Below are 11,418 nucleotides of genomic sequence, written 5' to 3'. Positions count from 1 at the left end.
TTTGCCTATTGATGAGACCAACTAACATCCTGAATCCATAATTAATTAATCCACCAATTGTAAGAAACGTAATCAAAGAGTTAAAATTTAACTCAAAATTTTCGAAATGCATCAAATGTAGGAATACAAAGAAGATAAATAAAATATTTAAAAATACCACAAGCAGTATTATAAAACGATCTTTTCGTGGTCCTGAAGCAACTTTTAATGTCAAATGAGCAATTAAGAAGTCAATTCTGGGTTTTGCTTTGAGAAATTCTTCCAATTGAGTGGACATTTTTAGCAAATGACAGCTTTAGCTGGCTTTAGCAAAAGGATAATTCCTTAAGAATTTTATAATCTTTATCAAGAAAACGACCAGATTCCACAAAGAAGCGAAAATAGACTGAAAAATTCTTTTTTACTAAAGAACTATTCAGGTGAATCATGGACAAATATGAGAAATGGGGTGAGTATCCCTGCTCTGTGATTAGCTAGTTATTGATTAAGTAATGCAGGTGGAATTGCGTCAATATTTGCACCTGTTTTAAAGCCCTTTAATTTTCCTACTTTTCTTGGGAAAAGCAACAAATGGGAAGAGTCGAAGAAGGGGAGACACTTTATATTTTTTATGGTGCTAAAATTAGATGAATGAAGGACTTTTAGAGTAAGAAGAAAAGAAAAAAACATCTTTAATATTCTAAAGGTTTCCTTACAGGGAGAATTTCATTCGAATTAGGAGTTTTTCACATCAATTTGTTTATGTTTCACGAACTTTTTGATTAACTTTAGTTGAAATTTAGTTGCTTCATTTTTTATTTAAATTTTTATTAAATCCTTACAAATCTATACGTCGTATTAACCACCAAACAAATGAACATTTAAACCGTTGCATCAACGGACATCAATTCGATTCCAAAAATCAACCATTTCTTCATTAATCTGATTTGTAACAGTCACCATAATTTGATCCCAATCAGCTTCCTTGTTGGAACGCTCAAACACCTGACGATCACAGTAGGGATTAGCCGTAGCAGCTGTGCAAGGCCTAAAGTTCCGCCAAATCTTCATTTGCCCGTGAGAAGCAAAATGAACTAAAGTCTCCACGTAAATGTCGGCCATTCGGCGTTCAACAGAATTCACCTCGAAGGGTGGAAAGAAGTCTGTCATGGTGAAGAGAAAGAGCAGATCATCTGAATGACTAACTCCTAAATTTAAATCCTTCCCTGACATTATACTTAATAAACTGTAGGGACCCTGAAAGGAAATTTTCCGAGTTAGAGAAAATTTAAGATTTATCAATTAAGGCTTCAACGTCTTCCTTCAACAAACCTCAAAAGCAAACTCGTACAGGTAGAGAGGATTTCTTCCGACATCCGCATACTTTAGGTACTCTTTAAAAGTCACAATCATTGGCTGAGTAATCAATCTTTCACCAAACATCTAAAAGATTTAAAAAAAAACTCCACAATTTTAACGGATTTTTGTCAATTAAATATCTTTAAGATCTTACTTTGTAATACTCCTTAGCATTCGTCTCATCTATGTAGTCCTTATTCCCAAAGTAAAATTTTATGACATCTGCTGTGTACTCAGGATCAAAATCCAACGCAATCGGAAGAATATTGTAAATATCACGATTAAACTCCTCCAATGCTGTAGAATTCGTTGTTGTAACAGCTGCAAAAACTCCTTCATCCCTTGTATATCCAGCTAGGATTGGCTTCTGCACGAAACGTCCTTCAGTCCAGACTTTCATTGGATCTTCCTTGATGAATGCTCCAATCCAATCACCCTCAATACAGGGACGATGAGGCGTTACAGGAACTCCAAAAACGATCTGTTCTTTATCAGTAGCCTCAATGAAACTCATTGCATCCAATTTCTTTAGTTCATTCGCCAATTCGTAGGTTGAAGCTGAGTCTGCATTTTCTATTCCTGCATACTTAGCGTTAAGACGATACCTAGGTTCGTAGTTGTCATAGTACAGAGACCATTGACTCAGAGCAGAACCACTCATCATGACAGCTCGATGGAATTGAGCTAAAATGAAATATTTTATTTAATCTTCAATTTAGTCTTTGAAGCCTCAATCTTTTATACCCTGAGACTCAGGATTCATCATGTGAAAATGAGTGGAAGCAGCTCCTGCGCTCTGCCCAACCAGAGTTATTGAATCTGGATTCCCTCCAAAAGCCTCAATGTTTGAAGCCACCCATTTAAGGGCCATTTGTTGGTCCTTTAGGCCAAAATTTCCACGAACGGCTTCATCGCCAGAGCAGAGAAAGCCAAGTATTCCAAGTCTGTAGTTAAGAGTCACTAAAATCACTTGCCTGTTGTCCATAAAATACTCCGGACCGTATTGACGGGGATTGGATGAGAAGGTGAACCATCCTCCACCATGAATGTACACAATAACAGGTAGCTTCTCTGAACTCCTTAACAACGGACGATAGACATTCAGATACAAGCAGTCTTCAGAGCCAACAACAGGCTGACTTGCTATATAAACATTTCTCTGCAGGCAATCACTTCTTGGATACGAAGCATCCCAATAGCCGTACCATCCACTATGCGGAAGAGGATCTTCAAATCTCAACTTCCCAACAGGTGATTCAGCATATGGAATCCCGTAGAAGGCCTCATAAGGCTTCTCAAGTCCACGCTCATACTTCCCCTGAAAACATCCAACTTCATCTGTGCAAACTTTTGGTTGGGATTGAATGAACTTAATAAAGACAGCTTTGTGGAAAAAATGCCTTCCTTCGTGAGCTTTGATTCCTAGAACTCCAAGAACTATGAACAGTGCTAAAAATTTCATTTTACGTCTTTGCGGTTTGAACTAACACGGGAAACTACATTAAAATTTTAGATAAATCACCTTTATACGTGTGGAGTACATAAAAGTAATAAAAGTATTTATTTTTCTCAATGATTTACTACATTCTGAATAACTTTATATAGAGATGTTCGATAAAATAGCAGTTTTATGATTTAATAAAAAGGCAAAAGACGCTTTAGGAAGGTAATTTTCAAGTTTTATTTCCTCTACAGTTCTGAGACTTAAATCGTGATTTAATAAAAAAAAATTGAGACCTAATCTTAAGGTCTGAATAAGCTATTTAACTGCACAAATAACTTTAAAATTACCTTTTAGCTTAATTGAGATTTTGAAAAAAAAAATTATACTTTCAAATTATTATCTAAAATCTCTTAACAAATCTTTTAATTTTTTACGTAATTTTTTTTTGTTAGTCTTTTATAAAAGATCGGCAAGGAGCTTGAAAAAGTTCTTAAAGTGTTAGCATTAAAATTAAAGCTACTATTTTGCCTCACACAACTGTACGTTGGGTACTCTTTTGCGTTTTAAATCTCATTAAAACAAAAACTAAAAAATTAATGTATGGCGATTAAACAAACACAAGCAGAACAATAAGGAAGTATGAAGAACAATTTGTGCTAAATTGGTATGTATTTAATTAACACGTGAAGGATCACTATAATACAAGACAATATATTCTTACGCATTATGTAAATAATATACGTTAATGTAATTTATTATGTAAAAATTTTATTAAAAATACACACCTCAAACCTAAAAAAAATTAAAAGAAAAATTAAACATCTTATAATATTTTATTTCAAAAGAAAACGATGTAAACTCCTTTGATGAATTAAAATAAATTTAACGTATTTTTTTTAAACTAACTAGCAATTCGTGTTTTCTTAATTCAATCCAACCCTCATGTTCGCCTTAAACTATCACCAACCCCTAAACCTCCAAGAATTCTTGTAGGGTGATTCAGAGAGACAAATTCGTTGCGGTGGGACCTACTAAAAATGATACAGACACAGCAAAGTTTATGGAGAAGAGATACGCGCGCGAGGAGTTTGATGAATTTGCCAGAGGGTAGAAAAAAGTCTGTATTGGCACCCCTTTTCAGGGCTAAAACTAAACTTCAACGCATATCTGTGTATGAGGGGTTAGTCAAGGCAGAGTCAAGGCCCCTTGTGGGCGCTTAGTGTCTATTAATCAGTCTTTGTGCATATTGCGTTATCTCTCGACTCACTCAAACCCCTGTCTATGCTTATGCTTGGGGGTGGTACGCGAGGGTGGGTGGTTGGTGATACCGCAAGGAGAATTATTGGCTCGGGGTTGAGCACTTCTGGCACAGAGATTGCAATCAACCACCACCATCCACCGGGATTGTCTCTTGAGAAGAGCAAATTTTGATCACATATCGTTGCGTTATTTATGACATACAAAACCCATGGCAGAGGAATCCCCATCGGGGTTGTACTCACGAAATTAGATGCGCTTTCTATACGTACACAGACAGGCAAAACTATCATGAGGGGGGTGAAAATGCACACACCCTCCTTTTGTTGTCAGAATGAAGGGATTCTCTTTCTTTATTTGATAAAATCCCACTTAAATCTCAACAATATTGCACAGATTTGTCCGATTTATCATCTTACAAATTATTATATATAAAAATATATATAAATCGCTACAGTAAGAACAAAATAATAGATTTTCTAATAAAGAAGTAATTAATTTAAAAAAAAAATTAATTAATTTTAAATTTTTCACTAGATAAAGTACCTACTACTAAATTACTGAACAGCTCTGTATAGTTACATCAACAAATACCTGGAAAAAGAAGCTAGAAAAAGTAAATAGTAATAAAATGTTTTTTCTTTTTTTAATTTTTTCCTTGAAACTCTTCTTATGCAAAAACTTCTTTACCTTAAAGTTTTATGTTTATATGTTTGTTATTCGTAATTTATTGATTTTAATTCAGTTTATTCCCTGTTCTCAGACAGTAAAGATTAGAAAATGAGATTAGAGCTCCTCTTAATTCTCTCAGGATGTTTATTAGTGGGAATTAATGCTCATATTGGACACCATTTTCATAGATTTTCTTTTATAAAATTTATTCAGTCTCAACCGAAAGTTTGTGCAGATGAAATTGGTTGTTTTCGTGGAAAGTATGAGCGTGGACTTGAAAAGCCTTATGAGGCCTTCTATGGGATTCCATATGCTGAACCACCTGTTGGGAAGTTGAGATTTGAAGATCCTCTTCCGCATAGTGGTTGGTACGGCTATTGGGATGCTTCGTACCCAAGAAATGATTGCCTGCAGAGAAACGTTTACATAGCAAGTCAGCCTGTTGTTGGCTCCGAAGACTGCCTGTACCTCAATGTTTACCGTCCTCTTAAGAGAAAATCTGCTAAACTACCCGTAATGGTACTTCTTCATGGTGGAGGATTTTTTACCTTCTCCTCCAAACCTCGTTTGTTTGGTCCAGAGTATTTTATGGATAACGGAGAAGTGATTTTAGTGACTCTAAACTACAGACTTGGAATACTTGGCTTCCTCTGCTCTGGTGATGAAGCTGTTAAAGGCAATTTTGGGTTTAAAGATCAACAAATGGCCCTAAAATGGATGGCTTCTAACATTGAGGCATTCGGAGGGAATCCCAAGTCAATAACTCTTGTTGGTGAAAGTGCAGGAGGTGCTGCAGCGCATCTTCATATGATGAATCCTGTATCTCAGGGTGAATAGACGTTAACGAACATTTTTTCAGCAGATCAAAAGTCAGTAAAATTTAAATTTTTGTTAAAATTGTTTCTTTTAGCTCTCTTCCAACAAATTGTTCTAATAAGTGGTTGTGCTCTTGATCCCTGGGCTCTCTACAATAACAAAAGTGAGCCCCAATTTCGTCAAGTAGCTCGAAGTTCTGGTATTAAAAATTGGGCCACAGCTTCGTTAATCGAAATTGCGTTACAATTGAAGAAGGAAAAAGCCGAAATCTTCCTTGAAGTTCTGGAAGAAATGTTTATTTTCTATGAAATCCCCCCAACACCCGTTAGACCTTGTTTAGAAGGAAACTGGGAAGGAGCTTTCCTTACGGAGGATCCAAAGAAAATCTGGGCTGAAGGACGATTCTCTCCTAAACCAATTCTTATGAGTACAACACGAGATGAAGGACTTCTCGTAGTTCCCATTACTGTTAATGCAAGCCTGCTCAAAGCCTTTAATGATGACATTTACAATCTTCTACCAATTCAATTAGGCTTCCCACCTAAGGCTACTCCTTATGTTATGAAGTACTATCTAGGAGATAAGGATTACATTGATGAGACGAACGTCAGAGGATATTACAAAGTTAGTTGTTCTTTTAGCATTGAAAGTCATCTGTGTTGCTAAGTAAGAGATTAATCTCTTTCCAGATGTTCGGAGATAGACTTTTAGATCAGCCTATAATTAGGACTGTGCGTCAGTACTTGCAGCACGTTGATGTAGCTTTGAATCCCATTTACCTTCTTGAATTTGCTTTTGAGGTTTGAAAACTAATTTATGCTCTAAACTATAAATGCCTCAATCTTTTGTTTTGTTCCAGAGCTCAGTTTCTTACGCCAAAGTTAATACAGGAATGGATGTAAATTTAGGAGTTGCACATGCAGATGATCTATTCTTCCTCTTCACCATACCAGATTTCTTCCCGCCATTCAAGGCTAATTCTCTAGAGCGCAAAATGGTGGATATTTATGTGGAAAGTTTTGTTAATTTTGCCAAAACTGGCAAAGTGAAGACTTGGCAAACATTTAGGCCTTGCGAAGCTGCTACGGCTGATCCATTCTGCGATCGTCAGGTGTTTGAGCGATCTAGAACAACAGATTCTGATAAAATTATGATTTATGTTACAAATCAAATTGACGAAGAAATGGTGGAATTTTGGGATGAAATTGATACTTATGCTACGTTAAAATAGTTAGGATAGAATAACCTGATCTGTCTGACCTCTAAGCTAGATTTTCTTCCATTTGTCTGGCCTTGTTAACTGCAATGTCGACAGCTGCCTAAACTTTCAAACTACTCTAAAACTCTTTAAAAAAAAAAAGTTTTTCCATAGATGGTGGTTAGACGTCTGACAATAAACGACAATAATCAGTCTTAAAAGTTTTTATACAAAGATCATTTCGTTTTCATAACTACCTCGTAAAGAATAAAATGAAAAGTTGTGCAAAATAAATTTATTTCAGCTCAGTTTCTCTTTGACTTTTGACGTGAAAATGGTTCAATATAGTGATTTTAGTAATTCCTTCAGTACCCTTGACTACATTCTTGTTGTTCTCACACTCATTATTTCCATTGCAATTGGTATCTATCATGGTTTCCGTAATCGCAACAATATGGACGAGGTTGAATACCTAATGGCAGGAAAGAAGTAAGATGAAGCCTTAAGAAAAAAAAATCATCAAAAGTTCTGGAATTATCTTTGGCTACTAAATTTTTCTCACAGACTATCTGTTATTCCTGTGGGAATTAGTATCATTGGTAGCAGCTACAGTGCTCTGTCTTTGATTGGTTTCTCAACGGAAATGTACATTTACGGAAGTAACTTTACATTTATTATTTTTAATTATGTCCTGATGCCTTATGCCTTCAACAAAATCGTCCTACCAATCATTCATCCATTGGGGATAACTTCTATGTATCACTACTTGGAGAAGCGCTTCAATCGAGCAATCAGGGTATTCGCTTCGGCTGTTTTTGTGATCGTTGTTACGCTCTACCTACCCATTGTTCTCTACATGCCAGGCTTATGCTTCAATCAGAGTAAAAACTCACATTAAAAGTTTATTATCTTCAGTTTAATGAGCTTTTCTTATCTATGTTTTAGTGACCGGAATTGATGTAAAGCTCACTTGCATAGTTTTGGCCTTGATAGTTGTAATCTACACATGTTTGGTCGGTCTTTCTTTTATAGTATAAAGGCCCAATGGGCCTTATTCAGCGACCAAAAATCCCTTGAAATTCGTTTGAAATCTTTAAATTTCAGTACAAAATTTAAATATTTTAAAGGTTTCTTGGTCACTGAATAAGGCCCATTAACCGTCTTTTTATGTTGCTAATTTTGTTTTAAAACACAGGGTGGCTACAGAGCAACCGTTTGGACAGATGTATTCCAAACATTCGTTATGTTTGGTTCCGTTATCCTCATCTTCACCATTGGCTACATCCGTACATCCAGTGAAATTGGACTATCAGGAATATTTCGAACAGCCTACGAAAAGGATCGTTACGAATTTCCAACGTAAGAATTTTCCCTTTGAAAATTCCTTTACTTGTTTATTCGCTAGTTAAACAGCCTTAAGATTTCTTAAGAAATATTTCACTTCGATGTCTTAAGTTTTCTTTAAAAAAACATAGGATTACCTACTTTAATTTTCTTTAACGAAACTTAGAATTTCTTTAGTTTTCTAAGCAAAAATTAAGAGTTCTTGAGATTTTTTAAAAGTTCTTAAAGATTTCTTTAAATTCTCTTAAGATTTCTTCAGTTTAATAAGCGAAAGTTAAGAGTTCTTAAGCCTTTTTAAAAAGTTTTTAAAAATATCTTTAATTTTTTTAAAACTTCCTCTGTTTACTAAGCGAAAGTTAAGAGATCTTAAGATGTATTAAGTTTTCTTAAGAAAAACTTAAATTCTCTTTTTTAAAAAATTTGAAATTTCTAATGTCAGGCTGAATCAGGCTGAATACATGTTTTTTTTTACTTTTTTTTTTACAAATCTCAAAGCCCAAAGATGATCAGGAAAAATCTTCGAGAATATCCATTTAGGCCGATTTAGCCTGACTTCAGAAATCTTAAGTTCCGCTTAAGAAAACTCAAAAAATCCTTTGAAAAATATTGAAAATCCTAAATATTGCTTAAGAAAAATTGAAAAATTTTTAAGGAAATTAAAAAAAATCTTAAGAAAACTTAAGAGATCTGACTAGAGAATTTCACTCAAATTCTAACAAATGATCTACTCTAGCTTTAATCCAGATCCAACTGTACGAATCTCCTTCTGGTCCGTCTACATAGGAGGCATCTGTAGCGCAGCTTTTGGTTTTAGCAACCAAATAGTCGTACAGCGATGTCTTTCCCTACCAACTCTCACAATGGCTAGGAAAGCTTCCTGGATTTTTGGCATTTTAACGTTGATCCTGTTCCTAATAGGCTTCTTCGGAGGTACCCTCCTAACTGCTGTCTTCAGTGAATGTGATCCAAAATTGGCAAAAGCTATTCAGGCAAAGGATCAAATAGTCCCACTGCTCGTAGTTATGATGACGCATATTCTTCCAGGGCTCTCTGGACTCTTCACTGGAGGAACATTCAGTGCAACCCTCAGTACATTCTCAACTCTGCTTAACTGTACGGCTGCACTGATTCTTGAAGACTTTTGCAAGCCCTTCTACAAGGGCAGACTAAGTGAACGTGCTAAGGCCATCATTTTGAGGAGTGTTGTGGTTATCTTTGGCCTTCTGGCCATTCCTCTAATTGTCATCATTGAGAAGACCAATACCATCACTCAGTTTGCAATGAGTATCGAGAGTCTTGCAAGTGGAACAACTGTGGGAATTTTCACTCTTGGAATATTCTTTCCATCAATAAATGGAACGGTATGAAAGGTTTTACATATATTAAAAAAAGTCAGAAAACCTTCTTTTATATTACTTTCAGTGCGCCTTGATTGGAGGAATTTGCAGCATGTTCCTCGTTGGATGGATTAGTTGGGCAGCTAATACGGCTATTGCAGCAGGAGATTTAACATTCAAAACTAAACCCCTTGGCTATGCTGGCTGTGAAGAAATGTTTAATGTAACCGTTGCACCAATCTTGACGGCAAGTGACGCAAAGTAAGAATAAAATATTAAAAATCTTTTTAAGATTTTGTCAAATCAACTTACCCGGCTTTTCTAGATCAGACGTAATGTTCCTGCACAGAATATCCTATTTTTACTATCCTGCAGTAGGAGTTATCACAACAATCCTTATGGCTTTCATTGCAAGACTCTTTTTGGGAGGAAATGCTCCTGATTCCGTTGATGATTCTCTTGTTTGGCGCTTTGGTAAATCATCCAGAAACAATACCCTACCGAAGAGTCCTTCAAAGGAAGTTACAGAAGAAGCCACGGAATTACTCAACTTTCGTGAAAAGCAGCTTGAATTAGGAGGGGATCAGAAGTAATTTCTGGTCAGTTTTATCAACTTTTTGAAATATATTTCTGCTAGTTTTAACCGATTTAAGTTTATTTGGGAATGAAAATCTAAAATTCTTTTATTAATAATTTGAATTAATATTTAAAACACTATTTAGCAACGTTTTTGAGGGAAATTTACCTTCAAGCAAACCCCAAGGAAGCTTAAACAAGACATTTTCTGTTTAATTATAATGTATTAAAAACGATGGAGGCGCCTGGTTTTGCATATATCGTGGATTAGAATATTTTATTCTCTTGCAAATAAAAAACATTTCAACTTTTGTTAATTTAAGGAATAAGAATTTTAAAAAAAAGATAAAAAAAAGAATTTTCATTCCTTGAATTGATGAATTCATCCCTTAATTTTCGACAGAAAATAATGATAAATTAGTCAAAACAGAAGTGCTTAAGTTTAATTTCCCTTCACACATTTGTCCTCCCAGTGGGGGGTGTGTTTTAACCGTTCCAAATGGTAGGAAAACGCAGAGTGAAGAGAGTAATTTGAGGGCTCAAAATAGATGGATCTTCTTCCCAAATCTCCCGCCGTGGTGATGCCAATCACCACCAACTCGCACATAAAATACAACAATTGATATGAATCTCTCACAAAAAATCCTCAATTTGGTTGTCCAAAGTCAAGCTTTTCCCCAATTTTTATATGATTTCTCAAAAACCTTTTGCTGATCTAATTTTATTCACAGGAATTCCACACAGTAGGGAATCCTTTGGAAAGATTCGCTCAATTAACTGTTTAAGTCCTTAAAGAAAACTTCCCAAAATTGGAAGAATTTCTTCAATTAAAAGGGTGATTATCTGTCAAATATTTGGTAAAGTTCTCGTATTTCTGAATACTGCAGAAAAATTAATATCTGACTAAATTCTGTAAAGAAAATCATTAAATTATTCTCTTATTGTCGTTGAATGCAAGGGGTGGTTATCTGGCAAATAACTGGAATATTTAGTCGGAATATTTGTAAATATAAATTAAATATTTTCATAAATTCTTTATGAATTGTTCCACTATCTATTCTTTCGAAAAAAAATCTTTATAAAGTCAATCATAACGCGTCCAGTTATAAGAGTTGGTGTCCCACAACGTATAGAAGTTAGTTTATGCGTTATAATACGATTTGTGATCAGTATTAGTAGGCAAAGTTGATTTTTTTTGTAAAATTCAGTAATTTGATGCATAAAAATGGTCATATCTCAAGTTCTATAAAACCTACAGAAATTTCTTGACTAGTTATGGAAAGGTATTGAAATAAGCTATAATCTGACATATGTTTCGATACATTTCAATGTCACCACTAGAACACAAAATGGCGGATTTTTGTTTCACCAAAACAGTTTTTGGCATTTTTTATCATGAAGGAATAGTTCTAGAGGTTTCTGATGTTCTAGAAAGT

At 35.0% G+C, this 11,418-nt stretch overlaps 2 protein-coding genes across 2 annotated transcripts; one reads left to right on the top strand and one right to left on the bottom strand.

Annotated features, from left to right (window-relative positions):
- Positions 1 to 873: 873 nt before the first annotated feature.
- LOC129794551 (juvenile hormone esterase-like) lies at positions 874 to 2,800 on the bottom strand. The gene is made up of 4 exons (XM_055835307.1): positions 2,083 to 2,800; positions 1,493 to 2,022; positions 1,312 to 1,422; positions 874 to 1,236 (listed from the first exon to the last, which is right to left on the bottom strand). Exons 1-4 carry the CDS (start codon positions 2,798 to 2,800, stop codon positions 874 to 876), a joined length of 1,722 nt encoding a protein of 573 aa, XP_055691282.1.
- Positions 2,801 to 4,819: 2,019 nt separating this feature from the next.
- Positions 4,820 to 10,767, top strand: LOC129794550 (juvenile hormone esterase-like). The gene is made up of 6 exons (XM_055835306.1): positions 4,820 to 4,861; positions 4,925 to 5,540; positions 5,622 to 6,151; positions 6,217 to 6,327; positions 6,387 to 6,567; positions 10,730 to 10,767. The coding sequence occupies exons 1-6, from the start codon at positions 4,820 to 4,822 to the stop codon at positions 10,765 to 10,767; spliced, it is 1,518 nt and encodes a 505-aa protein (XP_055691281.1).
- The last annotated feature ends 651 nt before the right edge of the window (positions 10,768 to 11,418 follow it).

This window comes from Lutzomyia longipalpis, chromosome 4 (genome assembly GCF_024334085.1).
Source record: "Lutzomyia longipalpis isolate SR_M1_2022 chromosome 4, ASM2433408v1".
Lineage (NCBI taxonomy): Eukaryota > Metazoa > Arthropoda > Insecta > Diptera > Psychodidae > Lutzomyia > Lutzomyia longipalpis.
This window is presented reverse-complemented; position numbering and strand designations above follow the sequence as displayed.

What these genes read in the sequence shown, in the direction of transcription:
- LOC129794551 (XM_055835307.1), bottom strand. Translation starts at nt 2,800, where the DNA reads ATGAAATTTTTAGCACTGTTCATAGTTCTTGGAGTTCTAGGAATCAAA. An exon ending in ATGCTAAGGAGTATTACAAA is followed by an intron (nt 1,423 to 1,492) that starts GTAAGATCTTAA and finishes TAAATCTTTTAG; the next exon opens with ATGTTTGGTGAAAGATTGAT. An exon ending in TGTACGAGTTTGCTTTTGAG is followed by an intron (nt 1,237 to 1,311) that starts GTTTGTTGAAGG and finishes ATTTCCTTTCAG; the next exon opens with GGTCCCTACAGTTTATTAAG.
- LOC129794550 (XM_055835306.1), top strand. Translation starts at nt 4,820, where the DNA reads ATGAGATTAGAGCTCCTCTTAATTCTCTCAGGATGTTTATTA. An exon ending in ACGTCAGAGGATATTACAAA is followed by an intron (nt 6,152 to 6,216) that starts GTTAGTTGTTCT and finishes ATCTCTTTCCAG; the next exon opens with ATGTTCGGAGATAGACTTTT. An exon ending in TTCTTGAATTTGCTTTTGAG is followed by an intron (nt 6,328 to 6,386) that starts GTTTGAAAACTA and finishes GTTTTGTTCCAG; the next exon opens with AGCTCAGTTTCTTACGCCAA.